At 33.4% G+C, this 27818-nt stretch overlaps 1 protein-coding gene and 1 long non-coding RNA gene across 7 annotated transcripts in view; one reads left to right on the top strand and one right to left on the bottom strand.

Annotated features, from left to right (window-relative positions):
• Positions 1-27818, top strand: part of LOC106071269 (alkaline phosphatase-like) — a 67746-nt gene that overhangs the window by 17436 nt on the left and 22492 nt on the right. For 5 of the 6 annotated variants that reach the window (XM_056007585.1, XM_056007589.1, XM_056007588.1 and 2 more), the window contains 13 exons: positions 5719-5796; positions 8358-8578; positions 9974-10154; positions 10339-10417; positions 11644-11737; positions 12441-12539; positions 12669-12771; positions 14425-14562; positions 15447-15524; positions 16350-16463; positions 17336-17455; positions 17796-17876; positions 19334-20932. In XM_056007585.1, coding sequence (XP_055863560.1) covers positions 5736-5796; positions 8358-8578; positions 9974-10154; positions 10339-10417; positions 11644-11737; positions 12441-12539; positions 12669-12771; positions 14425-14562; positions 15447-15524; positions 16350-16463; positions 17336-17455; positions 17796-17876; positions 19334-19551 — 1587 coding nt within the window. In that variant the 5' untranslated portion in view covers positions 5719-5735 and the 3' untranslated portion in view covers positions 19552-20932. Of the gene's footprint in view, positions 1-5718; positions 5797-8357; positions 8579-9973; positions 10155-10338; positions 10418-11643; positions 11738-12440; positions 12540-12668; positions 12772-14424; positions 14563-15446; positions 15525-16349; positions 16464-17335; positions 17456-17795; positions 17877-19333; positions 20933-27818 lie in introns of those variants that run through there. The other variant, XR_008774249.1, reaches the window with a different exon arrangement.
• On the bottom strand, positions 22779-25985 carry LOC129922283 (uncharacterized). Its single transcript, XR_008774250.1, has 2 exons — positions 25688-25985; positions 22779-24326 (listed from the first exon to the last, which is right to left on the bottom strand). It is a non-coding gene; the product is annotated as an uncharacterized LOC129922283 (long non-coding RNA).

Below are 27818 nucleotides of genomic sequence, written 5' to 3'. Positions count from 1 at the left end.
CACATATGCGTGACTGAGTGGGTGAGAATGTATATGAATACCATCAGTCTTTCAAATAATAAATTCTACTCAGACATAAACAATTAAAGTAAGAATATTTTTGAAGAAATGTGTGTGCTCTTGTTTCCATACCTAAATAACAGATAAATCTAACAATACTGCCAAGAAACTAAATAAACTTTTTTTAATCTTATAAATAAAAAATGTCCCTTTAAAAGAGAAGATAATTAGGTCCCGCGTATATTGAAGTGTCAATCTAGTCCCTCGTGTTAATCAGAGAGACTTTGCTAAGTCATTTCCTGGCTGATTCATGCAACTCTTTCCGTGCCCTTGTGGGAAGACTTGTACGAATCTGTCATAGGGTGTCGAATAAGACATGTGCCTTTTTCTTCGTGTCTTTGTAAGTATTTGTAAGTTAGGGTTCAGTGTTTTATGTATTATTGCTACTTTACTTTGTAGTCTTCTTCCCTGTGTTGTTTGCGTAAATAATACCACCATTCGTTTAAATAATATTCGTCTAAATGTTTAAAAATGTGTTACTGCATAGTACGGTTCAAAATCTCGCTGTTACACAATAAGCGCTTCAGTGGGCTAGGCATGGGTGAAATCGTCTGTTATGGAGTGTGTGCATATTTGTATGTGTTTCCTAGGTGATATAGAAAGGGAGTATTTATTGTTAGTTACAGAGAGAGAGCATTAATTTAGTGTTAGTCTAGTACCGGGGTCGGCAACCTGCGGCTCGCGAGCCACATGCGGCTCTTTAGACTGGAAGCTGCGGCTCTTTAGTTCCTTACGCAAATTTTATTTTTATGGAAAAAAAATCGTTCTTTATCTATCAACAATGAATTGGCACCGATTACATTTCTCAGCCACTTGTACTCGCTTTCCACCCCTCCCCTCCCCCGTGACCCGCGTCGTCACTGTCGTCCTTCCGTTGGAAGCTCTCTGTATTACGTTTTATTTGGCTTTCGACACAAGACTATTTGGCGTCTACTCCACGTTCTTTGGCTGTGAAGTGGAGTTTGTTGTTTCAAGTAAAAGAGTTAGAACTGAGTTATCTTCAAGGTCATATATTTGAAAACAATTTTGTCTGGTTTATTTTTAGAACAATAACTGGTAGCAAGGCCGTAGATTAAATTTATTACAAGTTAGTTTAAAATTAGGACAAGGTTGTGGAATTTCCATAAGCTTCTACAATAGCTTAGAATTAGATAGTTCGATAAAGAAGAAAAGGGGAAGATTGTAGAGTATTAACTGTTTTAAGAAGAGAAGAGACTTTGGTAAATATATTGATATTAAAATTGTTTTGTTCATTTACCGCAATCATGGCATAAAAAAGAGAAGAACTACTGAAGAAGAGAATCGAGAATTTAATCTGGATTGGACAGAATCTTTCGCTTTCATCTGCAACTCAGATGGCCTTCCGATTTGCCTCATTTGCCATGAAAAACTCGCACACAATAAGAAATCAAATTTAGAGAGACACTTCACTAAAAAACATACTCAGTTTGCTAGTAAATATCCAGCAGGCGAAGAACGAAAAAAAGCTGTTGACGAGCTCCAAAAACATAGAGAGCAATCAAGTTTCATGTTAAGTAACTGGACTCAATCTACAAGTAATGTTAATCTGGCAAGCTTTGCGGTATCACTTGAAATTGCAAAAAAAGGCAAACCATTCACAGATGGTGAGTATGTCAAAGATTGCTTCATACAAGCATCTGAAGAACTGTTTCGTGATTTCAAAAACAAACCAGAAATATTGAAAAGAATCAAAGATTTGCCACTATCCGCTAAAACAGTACAAGAGAGAATAGCTAAAATGTCTTCAAATGTAACATATATGCAGGTGGAAGATATTCAACTTTCTTCTGCCTTATCACTTGCTATAGATGAGTCTTGCGACATAAAAGACACCGTACAAGTTGCCCTTTTTGTCAGGTATATGTCTTCCCAAGGTCCAAAAGAAGAACTTCTAGGATTATTACCGCTCTCGGGACAAACTAGAGGGGAAGATATAGCAAATGCCGTGCAAACATGCCTTAAAGACAATAATAAGATTGATTTAAATAAAATTGTTTCAATAGCTACTGATGGAGCCAGCAGTATGACAGGAAAAAATAAAGGAGCTACTACGATTCTTCGGAGCAAAATAAACCATGAAATTCTTACGTTTCACTGCATTATACACCAAGAAGCGCTTTGTGCCCAAACATTTCCAGCCGAAGTTGTTGAGGTCATGAATTTGGTAATCAAGATTGTTAACAGCATCTTGTCAAAAGCACTCTATCATCGTCAGTTTAAAGAATTCTTAAACGAAATGGAGACTCAGTATTCCGACCTTCTTCTTCACAATAAAGTGCGATGGCTTTCCAAAGGTAAAGTGTTGAAACGTTTTGCTGTGTGCTTGAATGAAATAAATACTTTTCTAAATGATAAAGGCATTAATCACCCTGAATTAGAGAACGACAAATGGTTGCAAACATTTTACTTTATGGTTGATATTACAGAGAAATTAAATGAGCTGAATCTAAAACTGCAAGGAAAGGGAAACCCAGCCTATGTTTTGGTGGAAGAATTAGTTTGTTTTGAAGGAAAATTGACTGTTTTTGTAGAAGACTTTCAAAGTAGTAAATTACTCCATTTTCTATTTCTAAAGCAATATCGCGATAAAACCAATGCAACTGTTGACACAAATTATTTCAGCACAGTTATTAAAAAAATTAAAGATGAATTTGCTGACAGATTTCAACAATTCAAAACAAACAAAACCACTCTAGCATTCATAGTTAATCCTCTCAACACAAATTGTGACGAAATCCACATTGAGCCATTTGAAATTGATTGCTGGATCTCTAGAAATGCAATTGATTGATTTGAAAGGTAAAGCTTTGTGGAGTGGAAAATTTACAGAAATGAAAAGCAAGTTGGAAGAGTTGGAGGTCCATAAATGTATGTATGTAGCACAAAAAAAGTGGACAGCTTTAAAAGAAATGCCGAAAGTTGAGTCACTTATATTCGACACATGGAATAGTCTTCCAGATTGCTACAGTGAAGTGAAGAAGCTGGCATTTGGAGTGCTGACTATCTTTGGATCTACATATTCGTGCGAGCAAGCGTTCTCTTGCATGAATATAATTAAAAGCAAAGTAAGAAGCCAACTAACAAATGAAAATTTAGAGTCTTGTTTGAAACTAAAAACAACAAGTTATGAGCCAAATTTATCCAAACTCTCTAGAACCATGCAAAGCCAATTTTCTCATTGAATTTGTTCGCTCAAATGTATGTAATTGCTTTCCTATTTTAAATAGAAGTTACATTGTTTAGTAAAGTTTAAGTTTTCTATTTGAATAACCATGCAAAGCCATCGCACCTATTGAATTTGTTCTTTCAAATGTATGTAATTGTTTTTTTTATTGTATTTGAAGTACAAGTTACATTGTTTAGTAAAGTTTAAGTTTTCTATTTGAATAACCATGCAAAGCCATCGCACCCATTGATTTATTTTGTTCGCTAAATTGTTTGTTATTGATGTACATGTTGGTGTTGTAAGTAAATGTTTGATTGTTAATTTTATATTTAAATAGTAAGTTATTACCCGATAAAGCAATATACATATATATATATATAATGTGACAAACACAATTTTTATGTGAATAAATAACTACTTTTCTTATGAATGAAAAAAAAATATTTTTTTTTTATTTAAAAAAACTTTATGCGAGGTACCATTTATAGTTGGCAAGAAAAAAAATGTGCGGCTCTTTAAAAGCTTCGAAAATTTGTAAATTTTAATTTTTGGCTCTTCAGACTCAAAAGGTTGCCGACCCCTGGTCTAGTAGAATGATGCAAGATCATCAACAACACCGTCATTGAGGCTGATTGCTAAAGTTGGTTTGTTAGTATCATGATTGGCCCAATTAACTTTATCATTTCGCGTCAATGGGGAAGAGTGCCGAGATAGTTTAACCAATTGTCAGTTGTAAAGTGTGGTTCCCGGTCACTTCATCCCCGGTCATTTCATCCCCTGGTCATTTCATCCCCTGGTCATTTCATCCCCCGGTCATTTCATCCCATGGTCATTTCATCCCCGGTCATTTCATCCCCTGGTCATTTCATCACCTGGTCATTTCATCATCGGATCATTTTATCTAACAAATAGTAATTGTAAAAATCGTGAAATAAGCAATATTTTAAAAACATGTGTAATGCATTAGAATAGAATAAAATTAAATGCCATTAAAAACTATAAAAATGTAGTATTATAATATCCCCCACACCCAATAGAAGCGCTATAGCTAAGTACATACCCAGATTTACAATATATTATAAGATTTCTCATCAACAATGTAAAGTGGAAGGGGAAACACTATAAACGCATTAATAACATGTCAAAACATATCAAAAAGCATTCTACATAATCCTATTTATATATTAGATGAACTGAAGGCATAAAGTCAAAGCCTTAATAGCACAATTAAACAATGAATAAGAAAACAAATTTAATTGGGGATGAAATGACCGGTCACCGTAAAGTGTAATTTTTTTTTAATTTCCATCCATCTTTTTCTTTGCCGTCCAATGGTCCCGTTGCCTGAATACTTAGTATTGCATTCAGTCAGAGCAGGTTAATTGGCTGGCTTGTTTCCAGTCGCCTAACAAGTCTGGTTCTAAAAGGCCATGCAATCGTAAACATTATGATTGTCTAACTGGACTTTCCGCTTTTACCAGTGAAAAGAAACCTTTGTACGTAACCAATGATAATCATCTTAGTCGGGTGTCAATTGGGGATAAGCTCCCATTGTCTATAAAATACTCCTATACGACATGTGTCTCAAATAGCCTCTGACAACAGAGCACCTGGCCTGCTCGTGGGGCTTAGTTACTAAGTCCGGCGAAACTGCTACTACTAACAAGTGAGGGGGTGAAGGCGGATACCAGGCGCCACAAAACCCAGAGCTTCGGGCAGATGGAGCTCGACAGCCTAGTAAAGCAATTCATCTTAGAGAAAAGTAATTTGACTTCAAACCCCGCGCTGCCTTACGGTACTAAGACTTCAGGAGACAACCTCGAGGAAAGTCAGGAGTGAAGCCCTTAAGGCGTTGGGAGTGCGAATCTATATTCCCTCTGACAGATTAAGCTAATTAATTAAATAATTCACAAGTAATGTTAAGCGTTCCTTTCGATCACATCAGCAAGATCGAGAGAGGGACCATGAAGTATGAACCACCCATGACCCCTTAATCTAAATCCCAGTAATGCGTCCCGGAGAGGAAACTCTTGTGCTGCTGCAAAGTGGCTTAATACCAGTGATTCATCTGGGAGCATCCATTGTGTTTCGAGACAGAAGAAGCCAGTACTTTTTTTTTAATTATTTTTTGTAAAAAAAAATAGGTACCGGTACTCAGTGATAGATTGTCTAACTTTTAACTACTAATAAATTATTAATAAACGTTAAATTACAATAAAAGTAATAATTTTTCCCCACATTGAATAAGGCGCCGGTACGCCGCACCGTAGCGTACCGTCATAAAAAAAAGCACTGGAAGAAGCCATATAAGATTCCACTGTTCCACTGATACAGGAATGAATATTTGTCTTGAATATACTCCATAGTTGCAAGTCCATCGGGTGCAACACCAAATTTCAGTGTCTCAGTAATCCTAACGTATCGCCTTTTAAAAAAAATTCGAACTAATACTAAACCTATTTGTGTTTCAGCTTGAAAGACTAAAAGTATGAAGCTCATTGTGTCAACGTGGACATTTCTTGCTAGCTGCGTGTTGGCATACAATGAACGTAAGTCTTAATTCTTGTATTCTTGTTCTTATTTAGTTTGATGATAGTTTGATCTTGAGACTAGATTAGGCAATAAGGTCATGTCGTATTCTTAATGGGTATGTATTCTTTTTTAAATGTTTTACCGGAAAATGTAAAAAAAACCTGGCATTCTTATAGTAAGTAAAAAAAAGGTTCCCTTTCAGACCTTAATTATGGATGTTAAGGTCATCTGTTTCTATGGTCAACGGTTAATGGGCAGGGTGTTATGTGGCCAGCACACACGACCAACCGCCTTTTACTTTCCCCAACTAACGTCAGGTACCCATTAGAGTTGGGTGGACTCAGTGCGCCCTAAAAATCCCGAAATTCAAAACTCCAGTCTTCACTGAGATTCGAACCCAGGACCACTCAGCCAAATAGGCTTTGTAGGAATAAAAACACAATAATTTCACTGTGGGTTGACAGACAATGTAATGAGACTGAGATCTGTTAGCATCGAGGGAGATTTAAAAAAAACAACAAGTGTAACAATTATGACATCGTAATCCTCGTAGCTAAGCTGTGCTCCGTGTCTAAATATGTCCGTATCTTACATATGTTATGACATGTGGGCTTTAGAACATTCACCAAGACAAAACAATAGCAATAGAGTCGCAGTAGTGCAGGGTGTTGAAACTGTTACAAACCAGAGGGAAATCCAAATGCTGTTTCTAATTCTTTTAATTTCCTATACGTTCTAACAGAATGATTTTTTGAGCCTAATCTGCTTGTCTGAAGCCAGTATAACAAGCAAAAATTATTTTTAAAAATCCTTTTTAAAAAAAATAAATTAAATTAACGCTTATCTAAGGGAAAGAACTCCGCACTTACATTTATATATCTCAATAATGTAGAAGTTATTACCCTTATTCGATCTCGAATTAAATAAACAATTACCAATAATTAATTGACTAATTGGTTAATTTTTTTGATTCATCTTTTGTTAGTTACAATAATTAATTTGTTTAAACTTTCAACTTGATCCGAGAATGGGTGTAGAAATAAAAAACATGTTCTATTATCTAAGAAACCCTACTATCTAATACTGAAGGGTTTATTTCCCTTTTTGTTATCAAACAAAATAATTAATTACTAGTAATTAATTGACTAATTGTTTTTTTTTATTATTGATTTGTGTTTTGTCCATGCCACTGAATAATTGTGCAAAGTTTCAACTTGATCCGAGAATGGGACATGGGGAAAAATAACGTGTACGAACTTTTTACCAGACAGACAGACAGAGTGAATTGATATAACCTTTGTAAAAAGATGAGGATTTGGCTTGGGCTTAACTGATATATGGACGCCAGCGGAGATCAAGCCGGCATCTTCGAATCAAGGGTGAAGTTAACTATTAACTACAAATAAATCATCATCAAACTCCATTTGAGTGAGGGCTTGAGAGGCTCAAATCCTCTCTTGCTAAAACCCTCCTGTCTTCCGTTTATAAAATGTTTTATATGTTTCGGATGTTCCTTCAGAGTTGAAGATAGTTTACTTCCTAGTACAAACCTCCCGCAGGACGACGGCGGATGGGGGCGGGCAGGGTTTGAACCCTCGACCGTCGATAAATCCGAACGACAGTCCAGCGCGCAAACCGCACGACCAGGCAGCCATCCGTAGTGCATACATGTCAACATATAGGTTGAGAATTTTTGGTTTTGGTTTTCCAGACCTGTCGAGATAGAGATCAGCAAATCTGGGGCAGTCAAACAGAATATGAGGCACGGTTTCCTCTTCTTCCCCGCAGCGGGGGTACCCGCCACCGTGAGTCAAAGTTTGGCCATAGCCGTGAGAAATATGAGCCAACAGAACAGTGGCCTGTCCTGCACAGCATGCTAGCTCAGAATAAATAAATAAATAAATTATGTCTCTTTTGCTGGTGGCGCCCTGGGCAATTGAATTTCAGCGCTCTTTTTTTCATTAAAGCATGAGTATAAAGTTAACAGTGAAAATTTAGATCTAAAGTCTTTGTACTAGAAATGAATTAAAAGTTCATGTCTGCTGTGCAATCTAGAAACATATATTAGTTAATTGCAGTTTTATTGTATTTGATTAGTCAACAAAATTTAACATCAAGTCCTCCAGGCACTATTGTATTTAATACGAGCAGACTTTACAAAACAATCACTGCATATCTTTCTTTCTCGTTCATATACCTATGTAACGGAAATCTAACATGATTTGAACCAATTGAAGCATCCATTTGATTCTAGCACAGAACCTTTCATTATGCAGAGAGAGAGAGAGAGAGAAAAGAGAAGAGACAGTCATAGAGACAAGAGAAAGAATAAGAGAGAACAGGAGAGTGAAAAAGATACAAAAGAGAAAGGTGGAAAGAGAGTGCGAGAGAGAGAGGGAGAAAGAGAGAGAATGAGAGTGATGGAAAGGTGAGAAAGAGAGGATAGAGAAGTGACAAACAGCTAAATGCACTGTTCTTAGTAGTTCACGTGACCACTCTTTGCCTAAGGATTACACTATTACTATGCTGTGTCTGTGTACCTAAACCAAAGTTCAATACATAACATTGTCTTCACCAGAGAAGGAGTACTGGCTGCAAGATGGGATAGATGGAATACAGTCTATCTGGCAGATGAAACCGAACTATAAAAAGGCCGACAACCTCATTCTGATGGTTGGTGATGGTATGGGACTGTCCACCATCACTGCTGGTAGAATTTATCAAGGTCAAAAGAAGGGCAAGAGTGGAGAAGAGAACAAGCTGACATTTGAACAATTTCCTTACCTGGCACTTTCTAAGGTTTGAACAGTCTTAGCACTTCTAAAGGTTTTCTGTTTCTGGAATCTGTTTTTAAAAATTAACAAAACCAAGTCATTTTTTAATGTAAATCATAGGAAAGAAGGCAAACGGTATATTTTGGTAGTGAGATGGGAATGATTTTGCATTGCTGATTTGTCAACTGCTAAATAATAAACTATGACAAATATAGAAATCAAGTCAGGTAACTAGATTTATTACATTGTTTTTTAGTTGAATCTATTACATGACATAGTCACGGTTGGTTGTATGGCATGCATCATCACTATGGTCCAGAGATTTGGCTAAAGTAAGGGGAGGGAGGGGGAGAATTAGAAAACCCCCCCGGGTCCTTTTTGAGGTTGGCGCCCATGTGAGTGTTTTTTACATTAAATATGAAATATTACTCAAAATGCAGGGGCCCCCAAAATGATGGCAAATTCCTAGCTATGCCACTGCTATAATATGGTCCTGGGTTGAAGCCTTTTTGCTGCCATCCTCTGCCACCCTGCAGGAGGTTTGGACTATAGGATATCATTAACTTTTTTTGTGAAGGAAGTCTGGTGTAATCCTCCACACATATTGTAAAACACATTTGCTCATGGATAATAAGGCGTCATTGTAGGCCTTTCTTTGGGCATCCCTGTCTCTGTAAAGAACATTGAAAATAAAAAAAAATATAAAAAAAAAATGAAAGCATACATAAGGGAAAGAATTGCATATTGACAGCCACATATATCAATACTGTAAGATTTATTTCCTTTTTATACCAAAGAAATTAATTACCACTAATTAATTAATAATTGGTTTATTTTTTTAATGGTTCATGTTTTTTTGGGTGGAAAATGAATATTTGTACAAAGTTTCAAGTTGATCTGAGAATAAGATGTGGGAAAAATAATGTGTACAAAATCTGTACCATACAAACACACAAACAAATGGAGTGAGTGGATTTAAGATTTTTTAAAAAGTTCCCTTCATGAGCCAGTTTCATCATTCTAAGGGCCTTTTGACTTGCGACCTGTCGCTATCACTGTTTTGCGTTTTGCATTAAATTGGTCACACAGGACATGTTCGACTGTCTCTATGACCTTCTTACAGTGTCAACATCAGGGGGATCAAATTTTTCCTGAGATTTTGCTTAAGTAAGCCTCAAAAGTCTGAAAATGTATCAAACAAAACATTCTCCTTTTTAAAAGTGAGTTATGACTTTTTCATTTTTGGTGACCTTGATAGGCTTTTTCAATTTCTAATATTGCTGTGGTGTCGTGATTTATTTTGGCGCTATTAAATATCAAAGGCTATGTGAAGACATGTTTAGTGTTTACAACATTTCCAGTGAATTACTTTTTCTATTATTAAAAACATTTTGAAACTATGTTTGTTTTACTTGATCAGACTTACAATGTAGACCGCCAAGTCCCAGACAGTGCTGCCACAGCAGTTTCCATGGTGACTGGAATCAAAGTAAACTATGGGACTCTGGGAGTCAGTATTGATGTACCCTTTGAGAAAGACTGCAAAAATTTCACAGACAGCACAAAGCTGAAAACGGTGTTGGATTACGCTCTGGAGGAAGGTAACGAATACCTGGAGTAGCCTTTAATTGAAGGTGTAGCATTATGATCATTCTCTATTTAATTGTAGGCCTACATTGACAACAGTAATTAAATAATGTAACTGTAGATTCCTAGGAATGTCTCTGTATTAATTGATATGTACAGCTGAACTATGTTAATGATAATTTTTTTTTTTATTTTAAGGAAAGTCTGTTGGTATTGTGACGACTACAAGAATAACTCATGCTACCCCAGCAGCTGCATATGCCCATACACCCCACAGGTAGGTTCATATATTTATTATGGTTATGTGTATATTAATGGGGATCTATGTGGAAATTAAATTTAATTTTTTGTGGGATGAGATAGAGCATTGAAAGTACGGTTAAAGTACCCTTTCAGAAATTGCCATCTATAGGGCAGATGATGTAAAGGTCATCTGTTTCTTTGACTGACTTAATGAGGGTGTCATGTGGCCAGCACAATGACCAACAATCTTTCCCTAATTAACGTCATGTACCCATTTAAGTTGGGGTGGTCTCAGGGGTGTCCAAAAGAATCTTGAAATTGAAAATCCCAGTTGTCACCAAGATTCATACATACTTGAGAGCCTTCAATTTGGAAGTCGGGTACCATGTCCTGGACTTCTTAATATAGAACAATGAAAGTTAATAAAACAAAGCTTTTATCAATCCATAAATAGATTTAGAGATCTATATAATATAGAAATTTTATATTTAGACAGGTGGTTACCTTGAATTGGTACATTTTGGGATTGATATTTTAGTCCTGTGCAATGAAAGATCATTGTTGGATAGTCACTATAATACAATTTCCCATCCTTTTGGGAAAATTTGGTTGGCTGAAACAAATTTGAAAGATATCATTCAGGCTTAGCCAGCTAATAGCTTACATGTGTCAAACAGAAATGGAGCTGAAGCTCAGCTGCCCACAGTAATTTTATTATAACAGCAACAGTTATTGGTAATCTTCTTATCTTATATAATACTGATGTTACTTCAAAAAATATGATTATGTCCTACGTGTCATGCAACTAATCATGCATGTCAACCAATGCATTAGGATGACTTTTTATTACTATAAAGAAATTGAAAGAACTACAGAGGTCTGCACAACTATACAGGAAGAAAGAGCAGCAACCATTAATGTGATGCATAATGTGATGATAAACCTTTGTCTAATTTTGCTTGGGCTTGTATACATTCATGAAATCTTATTCCGTGGTGATATTATATCTAGTAAAAAAATTTCACAATAATGAAAATAAACTTATAATTCAATTGTTATAATTCTAAGAAATGCAATCATTATTTCATGACTAACATTAATTATTTTAATTTTGAGAAATAAAGAATTAGCATTGATAAAACCCTAAAACATAAGACTTATAGAAAACATATATGCAGAAAACTCTCTATATATAAAGCACTTGAAAGAGGAAGATGATGAAGTATATTTCATGAAGTTTATCCTTTTTGTGTTTCTCAGAGATTGGGAAGGTGATTTCAACATAGAAGCAGCAAACTGTAGCCATGTCAAGGACATAGCTTATCAGTTAATAATGGATAATCCAAATATACAAGTAGGTTTTATTATCCACAAAAGTTACCCTATTTTTTTTTCAACTGTTACAAAGTAAAATGAAAAAAAAAGGCTATTATCTCTTAACTTTTCTTTGATCAGTATATACTTGTATTTCTACATTTAAACAAATCCAGATAGTTGCTTTTCTAAATTTGGATTTTATGTATTTGTATAAATGTGTATGTTTATGATCCATCACCCATCCTATCTATTTCTACATTTTAAAAAATTCACATAGTTGCTTTTTCTTTATGTTGTGTATTTGTATAAATTTGTATGATCCATCACATATCCCTTAGTCAGTTAAACTTTTGGGGAATCACAAAAGATTACTTGATCGTCTTTCTCCATTCCTCTATGTCTTTTGCCTTGGATAGAATTTCTTTTAATGACAGGCCCATTTATTCTTTTATGTTGTCTTCCCATCGCTTTCTCTGACTGACTCTTCTTCTTTTTTTATACTGGTCCCTGAAGGAAGGTCTTTTGGAGCTCTTTGCATTAGCTTTATGATAAATGCACTAAAAACTTCATAGGTTTACACAATCAATCAATCTTGAGACATTTAGTTGCTTTTATGTAATTAAATTATTAATTTTTTTAAAATTGTTTTTCCCATTTGGAAATAGCAGGTCTACCTAGATATTGAATAGTTTGATAGCATTTTAATAACGATTCTCTAAGTGTATAAATACACATTCCAGGTAATAATGGGTGGAGGGAGAAGACATTTCATGAACAATACAACACCTGATCCTGTGAGTGGATATGGTCAACGATCTGATGGCTTGGATCTTATACAGGTACTTTCGATCACTTGTCCATGCATGTGTTACTTGTTCATGATTTTCATAGTAAATATCTTAAATTGCCATCAAATTTTTAAGATAATAAATTTCTGAAAATGAGAAAGGACTAAAATTTGTTCCCAGGCATGGAAGAATGATAAGTCTACCAGAAATGTGAAACATCAATATGTTTATGACAGACAACAGCTAAAAGATGTTGATGTGGCCCAGACAGACTATTTATTTGGTAATATTACTGTTCTTAACTACATTTTAATTATAAACTAGGTCAGTTTGGAGATCACACAATGTCAAAATGCATGGATACTTTTAAATAATTTTATTTGCTGGAAATATCCAAGCAACTTATAATTATGCACTAAAGTTGGCGAAATGAAAAAGGAAGAAAAATTTAAAATAAAAGGTAACTATTATTAGAGCATGGAATGTGTTGCCTGAGCTAGCCAGGTAAACCAGTGACTTGGCAAAATTTAGGTCATTGGTTAATATGCATGACCAAATGCATGATGTGTAGGACGTAATCATCTTCTTTTTTTGAAGTAACGTCTGTAGTATATAAAATAAGAAGATAAGTCACACTTCGCACATATAAGGGTACAATTTTGTTTTTACTTATTTTGTAATTTGTGTGGGGTATACACATATGCAGGGTTTATGCATGAAATTATGGTAGTCTATTATCATTAGCATTCATAATGACTTTATTTCAATGAAATGTCTTTTCAATTTAATTTTCATTCTTGATAACTAAACATACAACACACTGGTTCTAAGCATATTCTTAATAACTTAGGTTATTGTATAGGCCTACAGGCCACAAACACTTACTGGACTATTATCAGAATTTAAAAAAAATGGTCAAAATTTTATAGATTGACATAAATTAAAGTAAATTACTCTTTTCAGACCTTGTTATTTCATAGGGCAGATAATGTCAAGCTCATCTGTTTCTATGGTCAGGGCTGGATTTAAATAAGAAGAGGCTCCTAAACCTTTTTCAATGCCTTTAATAAAAATTCACTTATTAATAATAATACTTATACCATATTTTAGATGTAAAAAGAGAGTGCCTGTAAATTTACTCTCATATTCCTTCATTTTAAAAAACTTAATATGTAAATTTTTTATAAAAATATATATTTTTGAGTTTGTGGAGGCTTAACCAATGCATATGGTCATCGGGAAACACAAGCAGAGCTATGTATAAAGAAATGACCATGCCAAACAAACTGGACAGTATTAACTTCCTCCCCCGCAATCCACAATCATTCAACTAAGAACAGGACATTCACCTCTGTTAAATTACCTTCTTAACAAAGTAAATCCCACATTAATACCCCTTTGTAGCTCTGCGCCCACCCGTATGAAGCTGTAAACCAATGCTCCTTCTTAATCCACCTTAGGCAGACCCTACTTCCACTACAGCCCAACATAACCAACAATCTGTTTGGCAGTGCTGAACAACTGAAGAAAACAGCACACTATTTTTCCTTGGCACTGTCTACAAAAGAGCTCACAGCTCAGCAACAAAAAGCCGGCTAGAAGAAGAGGGCGAAGTAGAGAGTAAGCAGTCGCTGGGTTGATGCCTTGGTGTAGATCTTGAGCTGCATTTATATATTACGAGCATGCTACAAGCAGACAATTCTTAACCATGACAGTGTTAAATCCAACCCTGTCTATGGCCAATAGTTAACATGGGTGTCATATAGTCAGCACAATGACCAACCGCTTACTTTCCCCAACTAACCTCAGGTACTCAGCAGAGGCATCCTAAAAATCTCGAAATTAAAAATTCCAATTTTTAATTATATAGATTTATTGTTTAAGAAAATGATTTTCTAAAATTTCTTCCAGTTCATATAATCATTAATTTAATTAGGTTTGTTTGCACCCAGTCACATGAGTTATGAGGCAGACAGACTACCATCTAGTGTTGAACCAACTCTGACAGAAATGACAGAAAAAGCAATTCAAATCCTAAAGAAAAATCCTAAAGGATATTTTCTACTTATTGAAGGTCAGTGTTGTTATTTCATCTTCTTGGTTTAAGCTGAGATGTAGATTAGATTCTTAATTAACTCATTCTCTCCTAATTGATGATACCAACATTGATTTGACCTCATTAAATTAATGTTTATTTTGTGTTATATTAAAGAGTGTGCATTCCCTTTTAATTCTGTATCAATTAAAACATTTTCTGTTAAAATTAAATATAGCACTACTTTCATGCTTATAGCATGCTCAGAGCACTATGGTGGGGAAGGGGTATCTGGGAGAAGTTTTTATTTGTGCTGCCTTTAGACGCTCAGTAAACACAACTCTGCTTGAGTCGGTGTAGAACCTCTAGCACCCTTCATAGGTAGCCAAGTTCAAGCATACTTAGCCTCTTGACCACACTTCCCACTGATAACAAATGACAAAGCTATTGAAGCTTAATCATAACAGGGTAGGGAAATAGTGATTAGAAAAAGGAAGAATTCCTTTGAAATGTGGACAAATAATTACTGAGAGAAAGAGTTAAATATTTGGCAGAAATGAATAATAGCAGATTCGGAAACATTTTTTTTAAATTTTAAACCTCATATTTATGAAATAACACAGCTAGCATTTTAGTATAGGCCTACTAAATCATGTATTATTCAAATGCCTGTTCATTTTATATATCATGTTTTAATCAATAAACATTAAATTTATTTTGTGTATGTTTTATATTGTATTCTTTTATTGGCTTATTAAACCTGCATGGATTTTATATTTATTTAATATATAAATTTATATTTATGCATGGAATAAGTTGTTCATTGTGGCATTGTCATTGAGATGAAGCAATAAAATATGGTGGGTTTTTTTTTCATTTAAAAATGTGCCTGTATGAAACTTTAATTTTCTTTCTTCTTGCAGGTGGAAGAATTGATCATAGCCATCATGAGAATGGTGCCAAGAGAGCTTTAGAAGAAGTGGTAGAGTTTGATAATGCTGGTAAGTTGTAACAGTTAACAATATTTAAACTACATTTTCAATGTTACAATTAATATTTAAACAGAAAAATCAATCAAACTTTGACATTTTTATTTAAAAAAAACAACAACCTTTGTAGCAAGGATTTTAATCTTTTTTTTTTTTTAGTTCTTTTCTTTTTTGATTCACAAATATTTGTTTGATATAACATACCTAAATAATATTATTTTTAAATAATGTATTATGTATGCATCATTTGATTTTGGCTTTTGTTTTCTTTTTTACTTTGACTCTAAATCACTTTTTTTCTTTTTATTATTTTATGTTTATAAAAGTTATCGAGGCTTTTATTCTTAGCATCCATTCTAATCCTTTACAATGAGTCACAAAATTATTTATTTTTCATATTTGTTTAATAACATTTTACCAAAGGTTATGTTTTTAAAAAATATAAAGTAATAATTCTGCATTGGCCTGCCAGCATCTGGAAACGTGGCTTTCTGTTTAGTAAGCTCTTAGAACTGGCATCATGATGGTCCTGAATTCGTACTTATCATTGTCAACATCATACCCTACTGCATGTCATGCTAGATCTTTAAGCTAGGACATATGTAATCCTTTTTTCTGAACAACTGCCTGAAAACGTAGAAGTTTAATCAAATCATTTAATTGCATGGTTCACAAAATCTGGGTCTATTAACATTTCGAAAGCCTTTTACTTTCTGTAGCAAATAGAAATAGCCTTCAACTTCTAAAAAAATTAAAATTTGTGTACCTCATTTTAAAATTAAATGCTTTAACTAAATAGACCAACACTCATTGCAGTTTTATTCTTCACATTCACAGTGGCCAAAGTGAATGAGCTGACCTCACCAGAGAACACACTGACTGTGGTCACTGCAGACCATTCTCATGTCTTTGCAATAGCTGGCTACCCTACAAGAGGAAATAATATCCTAGGTAGCATAATTTGTAACGCAATCTGCAGGAATCATCTAACGATTATTGTCACTTAATCTTAGCATTGGATAGTTAAAAATCATCTTTTGTTTTTCAATGTGAAACATTTTTAATACTTCCATGAAACCTTTTTAGAAACATAAATACTTAAAATTTCAAAATGACAGATAAAAAAATGGAGTTGAGATTGAATTTCAATTTTATTAACATTTTTCTTATAATATGGAAGATAAGTTTTATAAGTTTTCTCCACAATATTTTTTACAGTTATGTCCCATTGCAAAGTAAAATTAATATAGTGTTCCCTTACTAATCTAGGGTGTTCTGTTCCAGACCTAGTGGTGATAGGTGAACTTCAGCGAAGTAGGGACACTATACTTATGTTAAATAAATTTAAGCCTTTATAGCCCTTGCACTTCTATAAACTTACGCCCAATTCCTTTTCTAATACTATAAATAAAAAAAAACTTTTAAAAAAAGCTTTATCAAAATGTTTTTTTACACCTAAACCTTGATATATAATTGTAATAATTTGATATGTGCAATCACAATTAAAGAAATTATAAGGATGATGATGAATTAGCTGTGCAGAAAGGAAGATGAGATGAATGCCAAGAAGTACATTAATACTCACAAAAGGCTAAACATTAAAAATATGGTACTGTGATAACTATTTGAAATAAAAGTGTTTTTTTATAAAACTTCAAGACTGCAATAAATGAGACTGCAATAAATGAGTAGTAAAGAAATACTATATTTATTTCTACATAACTAAAATTTGGCATTGGCCTATTAACAACAATAAGCTGGCCTATTAACAACAATAAGCAAAAAAAAAAAAATTTCTAAAGAAATCTACATGTATTACACAGGCTTGGTGGATAGCGTTTCTAATTCAGAATTACCAGAGGACAAAATGCCTTATCTGACTTTGGGTTATCTGAATGGTCCATATAGCGAGAGGGTCAATTTAACAGGAGTGGACACAACAAGTAAGTAAAGTTCGATATTTTAAGCATTTAGTACTGCGACCATATACAGGATTAGGCTTTATACAGAATTGAATATAACATACTAAGCCTGTGTTTTTACGTTTCTAGAAGGTAACCAAAATATTTTGTTATTGTTAGTTTTAGGAATTTCAAGTCACATGATGATAAAGTGATAAGAGTGAAAATTATACTTTAAAAAAAAAAAAGTCTAGCAACATAAATTGGCTTAGCTAGGTTTTCTTACCCATATAAAACTTTACAAGCTCAATTGGAATTGTAGACTTTTAACTTACAATTTTGTAACTTCAATATTTTTTTTTTATGTTTTGTTTTTTTTCAGCTAATAATTTTAGACAACCTGGCTGTATTCAAATGTCATATGAAACTCATGGTGGAGAAGATGTGATTATTTATGGAAAAGGTTGAGTAATCTATTTTTTTTTTAAGTTATGTCATAATTATATCATTAATTTAATTTTTACATTAAATATATTTTTTAAGATAATATCAATGTTTATAAGGCAGTGTATGGTATAGCTCTGAAACCTGGGTGCTCTATTGAAGATATTTAAGGCTCCTCAAATGCTTCCATCAATGTGCCTTCACTTCATGATGGGCATACGCTGGCAAGACTAATAATAAGGCTAGTCTTTGAGTCTGAAGATTAGTGAGGAATGCAGTATTTCCCGTGGCTTGCAGCCCCAGCTGTGATCTACATATTTTGCCACTCCCAGGGCAAGCATAACCATTGTCCGCAGGTGGTCGATTTAGATTTTCTTTTCGCTGTCTGCGTCTGTCCTCGACAGTGGATGGCAAGACTACATTACAAATAACTATGGCTACCCTCCTAAGGGAAGAAAAACTCTGAATTCATTCCTTTGCTGCCTTGCAGTTATATCCAAATATGGGTTTGGGAGTCAACTCTAAGGAAAAATCAGAAACCAGTGACCCTTAAGCAGATTACAGCACATAGTGCTACAACCCTGCAGGGCCTGCAATGCTACCGGTCCCAAACTAAATTAGAACTTTTCCTTTCTACACATCAGCTGCATGGAGGGGGATCTGCTGTGTGGGTAACATCGTTCTGACCATAAATAATACCCAGACATTAATCTCATAAGATGATCCATAGTCGCTTCACAACTGAATGAGGCAATATAGATTAATGTTTTATATGCCAAAATAAGTCATATTGTCAAATTATATTATGATTCATTTTTCATTTGCAATATGATCTATCAATATGTATGAAATTTGTTTGTAATCTAATAATCCTGTTAGCTTGCCAAATCCTGCATTTGTTGAGCCATTTCACCAAGTCTTACTACATGAAATTAGAAAAAAATTTATAAATATTTTACACAGTTTTAAGCTACTCATATTAAAAAGTTAAGCCAGGCCAACCACAAGTTTAGATGTAGAATGTTAATATGCATGCAGACTATTATTTATTTCATTCTTCTTCTTTGTTCTCATTTTACATGTCGGAGGGTTCAGATCAGTAATCCTATATCTGAGATGAACCCCACAGTGCTTTCTAGATCATGCAGTTCTCCATTTAGTTTTTCTTCTGTGGGAGAGTTTCAGAACAAGAATTTTGTTTGGGCCTCTTGATATAGTATGCAGCTTTGAAGGACATGTTCAGCATTCTCTGGTGATGCTCTACAAGGGCAGGTTTCGCTAGTCCCGACTTTTAGCTTCAGGAACATTCTGTTGTGTCCAGTTCTGAGTAGAAAAATTATGCATTAGTCCTTTTGAGATAGCTTATAATAGGCTTTGTCTTTCTTGTAATTGGTATGTGAGCTGGTCCAATTCTCATTTATTCTTTTAATCTCATTGTTATACAGAATTTTTAATATTAAATTTATTGATTTCTAGGTCCCATGGCCCATTTATTGCAAGGTACTAAGGAACAGTCTTATATAGGACATGTCCTGATGTATTCTGCCTGCATTGGAGTCTACAAAGACAACTGTGACCTGATCAAGAGAAGTTGGATGGTTGATCCACAGACACTACTTTGCAGTGCTATTATTCCCAAACCATCAATGTTGATTTTGTTGACCATTTTTATAGTTATATTTAGAACTGCATAATTTAATCAATGTGATTGTTTTTGTTGTTTGATTTCAACCTTTTTACATATGCTTTTCTTTTAATCCTTTGTATGTAGGCTGTTTTATTTTGTGCATGTTGTAACATAAATTACATGAACTACAAATGCTAAAAAAAATTAGGAAACAAAGTCATTATTTTAATGTTAGGTATATTTTTGTATACTGTTACATTTATAGTCCATTAAAACATGAATGCTCATCTTTATGGGATAACATTTAAGATTTTAAAAAAATGATAAAAAAGGGGAGATAATAGTGAAAATGCATACATGGTGTGTAAACAAACATCTAGAGCAGTAAGTATTCTTATACATGCATTTATATAACAGTTATCCTTTTGTCTAAACATTTTTTTGACTAAAGTTTTAATCTAAAATTTACATTGGCTAATATTTAGCCAGTGTGAAGAATTTACTAGTATCTGATTTTTTTTTTCTCATATCTAGAGTTAGCTCCCTCTCAAGTCTAAAATTATTTCCCATATCTATAGTCATCTCTATCTCAAAGATAAATGATAAATGTCAATTTTTGTTTTAGTTTTTAATATGTATATCAAAAACCAGATACTTCTATTTAACAAAAAAGCTTTTAGTCTTTCATTAAACATAATATGTCATAGGGTAAGATGAATAGTTTACAAGCACACAATGGTATCATGCTACCAGCACAATTATGAGCTACTTTCTCTTCCTCAGTAAATAATTTAGAAAACTCAGGGACATTTTATGTAGTGTGATAGGCCTTTAGTGTGCCATATGTATAGGCCTTCTGTTGAATAGTTTCCTTCATTCCTTTCAGCTGCCATTATACAACATCCATTTCTTAATGTTGCTTTCTTATCAATTCTATTGCAAGCCTTCTCTTTCTTCCTTCTAGTCAATATGTTACAGTAAGTCTGATGCTATTTCAGCTCTAAGGGGAAAAACACTTTGGAATTCAAGACCTAAATTTATTTATGTCTCTTAATAAAGCAGTGATAAAATATCTTCCTTTTCATTTGAATTGAAAAGATAGTATTGTTATATCAGGTCAATATTTTTTTCAATCTTATTATAGTTTCATTAGCTTACTGTTCTTGTTTGTTTCATGGCTAGGTTGATATCATGTGAAAGGATTTTATAATGAATATGTATGATATTAAAATTGAGAATTTTTGTTTTGGCTTTGTCAGGGTCAAAGCTATTCTATTGATAATTCATTGATCTGTTTTAATTTTATTGCCATAATCAGCTCAAAATCAAACCAACTCAAAGCAATGTACATGTTGATATGTTTAAAATGTGTTGTTTTTTTTTTGTTTATTGTATATCATTCTATGTAAATGCCAAAGAAAACAAAATAAAGTATTTAATTAATGTAATTCTGAATTGGCTGTTTGATATAATGTCTAGAGCGATACGTCTCTTTTTGACACGCTTTTTTACTCTCTCACTCTTATTTTCACTCTTTCTCACTTTTTTCTCTCAGTTTCTCTCTCTCTCCCTCTGTCTGTTCCTTTCCTCTCCATTGTCTCCCATTCTCATTTCTACTCTCTTCCTCCCTCTCTTCTCCCTCCCTCATGCTCTTTCCCTTTCTTACTCGTTTTCCTTATCCCAGTTTCTCTCTCTCTCTCTCTCTCTGCAACAAGCTGTGATACAAAAACATATTACATTCTCTGTTGTCAGACTGTGAGGACTACAGTTAAAATATTATCTTATAAATTACAGATGTTCCTTCTAAACACAAGATTATTACCTCTAATGCAAATCATTCTAGTTGTACATGTTAATTATAGATAGGGCCTATAAACTCTGCTCAGCTTATTGGTTTTCTTGTCTGATTCAGGCAACCCGTTCCATGCTCTCGTATCACTAGAAAATAGGAGCTCTAGACATGGTACAATTTCTATCTCAACATTATAAACATAGACAAGAATACTTTTAATTCATCTTTTCATTATACATCTCGAAAAAGAAATAATTATGAAACATTTAGTCTAAAATTATTTTTAGAAACTCTTTTAACTCTAAAATAATAATAAAATGCTGTCTTTGCGAAAAAAAAAATGCCATAAACAAAACATCTAACAACCTTCACCTTGAAAGGTGTAGGCCTATAAACAAGGTCAATAAAAGTTCGGCTGAGAGAGCGCGGGGAGTGGGAGGGGGGGGGGGACGCAGACTGACCAAGCCAACCAGGGAGTGAAGGAAATATTAAATCTCATCAGGGTTAGGCTGCCCCGTGTTTAACGGTAAATTTTACTTAGGAATGTGACCTATGAACCTAATTTATAGATGTAATTTATAGATCTAGATCTTCATTGCAAATAGGTATACTAATCAGCACTTGTGTTTTAAACTGTTAACAAAGAAAAATGATCATAATCATAAAGCAGATGAAATAGGCCTAAATGTCATCTAGTTATGTGGTCATATAGGCCTACGAAAATCTTGTGTTACTAGCAATAATTCCACAATAAAACTATAAAAAAAAATGTGTTCAAGCTTAAAGACCAACTGAAGAGGTTTTGGGGTCAGACGCGGAAACCGGTGTTATACTTTTTTTTAGATTCATAATGCTTAAAAAAACGTACATACGAAATTTTAGACATATATTCTTTGTAATTATTTAGATATAAGCAATTAAATGTGAGTTTTAGGGACTATTAAATTTCACAATCTCGAAGCCATTCGAGATCAGTATTTCCCAGACAACCAAGGTCGATGACGTAGTTTAAGGGAAATTAGGTCAAATTTTTCAGTTTATGGCTTAGCGTATTTCCCTATTCCTTTTTACAGGAATGCTAGTTTCTAAAAACAAAGGCGACTAAAACACGCCAATTTATAAAAAGTGGATGTTAGAGTTGGGGAAATGAGGTCAAATCACGCAATTTATGGCTTTGCATGTTAGATCTACTGTTTTTTTCGGCTTATTCTTGATCTAGTCAAGCGAACAGCGTTTCACCCCACGCAGTACCGCGAGCCTCAGTTCACATGTTTCGTTTTAGTCAAGTTACGCAATTTATGGCTTATGTTACTGCTTCAGGCTTATTCTAGTTCTAGATCTACTGCTTTTGATCAAGAGCAGAGTTCTTTTCTCAGATAATTAATGAAGTACGAAGTAGACCTAAATTTAGATCTAAATCCAATTAGATGAAGTCTAGATCTAGTAGTAGGATATTTAGAGATAAGACCTATCTATTTAGACTGATCCGATCGAGGTGCTGGGCCTAGATCTAGAAAAACAAAGTTTAAAATTATATACTCTATCTATACACTTAGTGATTATTAACCTATAGTCGTCCCTAAATAGGCCCAATATGGGAAAAAAACAATTATTACAATGTGAATGTTGAGCTCATTCAATGTAGTTATTGTAGTATACGATTATATTTAGTTTGAATCTAGAGTCACAACCCCGTACAACACTAGGCAAATAGCTTTAACTTAAACCTTAACTTAGACTTAAAAGTAGTCTGATTTAGATCTACTAGTAAAAAAAGTACTAGATCTAAATTTCTAAAAACTAATCTATAAGGCAAAAATTAGACCTAGATCTACCAATTCTATAATATTATTAATATACGAAATATGGATTTTATTACACTCATTTAAATATATTCGTACCGTATATTCGGGCCTATATACTTACATAGTTCTATAAATATATATCTAAAAATTTAAGAGTTTTCATTTATCTCACGCTTGACTCATTTGTTGATTGGAATAGAATCATTAGATTATTAGATAGTTAAGTTAGCAAGTTAATCTGTAACTGTAGGTAACAAAGTTTTAAATTGTGTTTAGACTATAAATGAAAGAGATTATCCTACTGGAGAAGGAGTTGTCGTTTTTTTCTTTTCTCTGGGAAGTCAGGGAAGTAGAAAATAAATTATAGTATCAATATAATGTTAAGTAATGCATATAGGCTACTGTTGATGTAATTATGCAACTCATTTTATTAAATTTTTGTAACTCAATTACTGCCAGTTAATCACTGAATATATATATATTTTTTATTGTTATTAAAAAATGCGGAGCTATTCATAATTTAAAGTGTTTAATAAATAAGGCTGGCAGTCGAGTCGAAAGATTAATGAGAAATGCAGTATTTTCCATGGCTACGCAGCCCCAGCTGCTAACTAGATATTTTGCAGCGTCCAGCGAAGACATAACCATATTCAGCTGGTGGTCAATTTAAATGTTCTTTACGACGTCTTCCCTCATCAGTGGATTTTCTTTTGGCCTCTTATATGTATTCTACGTTGCAATTTCTAATAAATAGCATCATTCGAAGAATGAGATCCAAATTATTTTTAAAAAATGTAACCCTTTACAGATCAAGTCATCATTGCAATGGACATTCAGATCTGCATTAACATAAAAATGATCAAAATTTGAATAGGTTTCGAAACGCAGAAAGTTGTGTGGTTTGCATTCCGAACTGTCTTCTCTGTGGTCTCAGGTTCAAACATTGACCACTGCCATTAACTAACATCCTGCTGGAGTTTTGGGCTATGACTTAATAATATTAAATCCTGATTCGAAACTTTGTCTAAACCTAGCAAGTGAAAAGGAACATACTAAAATAATGTTGTGTGTATAATGAAGAACTCTATTAAAATGTGATTTTGTATTTACATTTATTGGTATTTATTATATAAAATAAATTGTAGAATGTTTCTGTGATTTGTTTCACAGGGAATATTGTATTTCCAAAATGATGAAAGATCCATCTAGTAAACTTTTCTGTATGCCACATGTCATATATGTTTTCTGTAAAATAGATTTTAAAAAATTTATTTATTAACATTTATACTTAATTATGTATACATATATAGAACTAGTGGTTATATATATATATATATTATATATGTTATACTGATTATCTGATATAACATCAACATCTAACTCTTATTGTTCTTAATAATAATAAATTACTCTACTCTAGGTCTAGGCAATCTAATATATATAAGACCAGGGCCAGTCTTAAGCCACTGCAACCTATGCGGTCGCAGTGGGCCCTGAACTTTCATAGGCTTCGTGCTAATTCTAGGTGTAATAGTTAAATTGCAATATATATATATATATATATATATATATATATATATATATATATATATATATATATATATATATATATATATAAAACCTGGAAATCTCATAAAAATCTCCTGAAAAATAGACAAAATTGTGGGTGTCATTCATTCCGAAAACGCTAATCCTATGCGCGATAAACGAAATAAGACATTGTCAGCTTTCATGTACTAAAATGTAATAATCAGGCAAATTTTCACTTTAATCAGAAGTTTCCATACTTTATTTACTTTAATAGAGTGACTGGCATTTTAATATATATGCCATAGGTTGCAAAGTTCGTAAAGTAAAGTTAATTTGATCGTAATCTTGTACTTAGTAAAGATTTAATAAAATTCAAAGTTGAATTTTTTTAAAATACGAAATCTTAATTTTCACTTATTATCCTTATTCCCACCCAGACTAGGCCCCGCGCAATCGTTAGGACCGGCCCTGTTAAAGTTTAATAAGACTTAAAGAAATGTCACATGTGTTTAGTAAAAATCTGTATTTTATATTACCAATATAAATGATGACTTATTATTTTTTTAGATCTAAAGTTTAGCCTTATTAATTAGTATAGAGTATAGTAAGGGCTAGTAAAGAGTATAAATATATTCTATATAGATTTAGCTTAGGCTTTAGGTTTAGTCCTTGACTATTATAATATTATATTTATATCTATGAATAATCTTTATGCTATTGCTAGGACACTACTCACTAGGTCTTACTATTACAAACTATTACCAAAAAATGTTGGCGACTGGGCTTAGACTTAACATAGATGCTAGTCTAGATTACTCTAGATCTACTTAATTAGTTAAATCTACTAGTTTATAAACTATTACTAGTACTACTAGTAGTATTACTACAATTAGTACAATAATACAAGTCAAGTATTTATAAACTCTAGATCTAGTCACAATCTAGTGAGTGACTAGTAAAAGTGTTAGAAGGCCTAGCTAGAATTAGACTTAGAGATACCGAAAATAATATAGATAGATCTAACCATTTAGTTTTGTTATAACTATTAGACTTAGTATAGTCTAAGTATAGTATACCTAGACCTAGTCATAGATGATCTACTAGTACTTGATGATACTAGAGACTACTACTAGAGTAGACTAGGTCTAGAGTCTAGATCTGAGTAGTAGATCTAGTGATCTAGTGACAATCTATTCTTCTAGTCAAATCTAGTGACTAGTCCTATTATTATAATCTATCTATAATTATATTAATTCAATAGTCTGCTCTAGAATATATTTTGAAAAAGTAGAAGAGTTCTCTTCATGGCATTTTGGTGCATCCCATGATAAGTATCATTTAAAATTGTTGGACAGCTAGATTTAGATAAGTTTATCTTATCTTATCTTATATAATACAGACGTTACTTCAAAAAAGAAGATGATTACGTCCTACGCGTCATGCATTTAGTCATGCATATTAACCAATGACTTAAATTCTGCCAAGTCACTGGTTTTCCTGGCTAGCTCAGGCAACCCATTCCATGCTCTAATAGCACTAGGGAAGAAGGAGTATTTGTACAAATTTGTCCTAGCATATGGGACGAGGAATGTGCCTTTATCTTTGTGTCTTTCAGAGTATTTTATTAAATTTTGTTTTTGTATTTGAAGATTATGGTTCAGTGTTTTATGTATGATTGCTACTTTACTTTTGAGCCTTCTGTCCTGAAGGCTTTCTAAATTTAGTGATTTTACTAAAGGTGTTACTCTAGTCAAATGTGAATATTCGTTTGTTATGAATCTCACTGCTCTATTTTGTGTCTGTTCTAGTTTCTTAATGTTTTCTTGAGTTGAGGGGTCCCAATTATCATCTGAATCGCTATCAATAACGTATCCAGCCATGTCTATTTTTATTTACATTTTCTCAGTCCATTACAATACGTCACTTCCGGTTTCGGCCATTGAAGCTGATTTTCAAATCTCGTTATTTTTTACACTTTCAAATTACTTTTTCTAATATAAATACGCTTTTCTAAAATCTCAAAATTTTAGGAACTAACTTTGATGCTATCTACTGTCTGAATCAATCGCTATCTCAATTTCGAAAAAAACCTCTTCAGTTGGTCTTTAACTAGCATTCTAGACCAAATCTCCGCACTTAAAAACGAACAGACATCAGAAAGTAGCTATTGACCCAAAACCCGTTTTATTTTTATTCCCGTTTTCAGTGTGACCTTTCAGGGTAACTTGCTTGTCCAGTGAATACACTAGCTGTCGTATGCAAATTTTTTATTAATTCAAGTAATAAAAAAGGAACAGCGGTGAGGTTTAACCAGGAAGGGAAGGGGTTATAGTGTCAAAAGTCGGCTGTTTTTATGTATAAAACTTTCTAGATAATAGACCTATTATGGTTTACAAATATCTACAATACTTGAGGCTCATATATTGCATCGTTTGTTTTTAAATGTTTATTAGACAACACTCTCTCCCCTTCCCCTCTCGTTCTTTCTCTCTCTCTATCAACTCTATCTACCTTTCTCTCTCTTGCCAGTGGTTGTTTTTTTTTTTTTTTTTTTTTAATTTTTATGTTGTGGTTCAGCGTTTTAATATTTTATTGGCTACTTAAATACTTTAACTTGAATCTTTAGTCTTCTGTCCTGATTCGAAGTTTCTCTAAATTTAGTGAATTTTCTAATGGTGTAACTGTAGTCAAATGTGAATGTTTGTTGTCGTTTCTCTAAATTTAGTGATTTTTTTTTAAATGGTGTTACTGTAGTCAAATGTGAATATTTGTTTGCTGTAAATCTCAAGGCTCTATTTTGCGTCTGTTCTAGTTTCCTTATGTTTTCTTGGAAGCATATTCTACTATTAACTTAGGTGTCCGACAAATGGTAATGGCTCAATATCATAGTTCCTTAATTACATGATCTCGTCGACTTCTACGTGGATTTCTAAGAAAAGCAATTCCCTGTTACCCATATTAGGCCTACCTGCTCGTCAAAATATGGTTACGACTAATTGTCCAAAGTTTCAATTTGATCCGAGAATGGGAATTGGGGAAATAACCTGTTCAAAATGTGGACTAGACAGAGTGACTTGATAATATAAGCTTGGTAAAAGTATACTTACACTTCAATTGCTTAAATATGTTAACTGTCAAACGCTGTAAAACCACGTAAAGCATATCTTTCGGAGTAAACAATATTTTCCTCAGATTATAAGTCAACTT

The sequence above is a fragment of the Biomphalaria glabrata genome, chromosome 13, assembly GCF_947242115.1.
Source record: "Biomphalaria glabrata chromosome 13, xgBioGlab47.1, whole genome shotgun sequence".
Classification (NCBI taxonomy): Eukaryota; Metazoa; Mollusca; class Gastropoda; family Planorbidae; genus Biomphalaria; species Biomphalaria glabrata.
The sequence above is the reverse complement of the archived record's forward strand: the minus strand, read 5'-3'. Positions and strand labels throughout refer to the sequence as shown.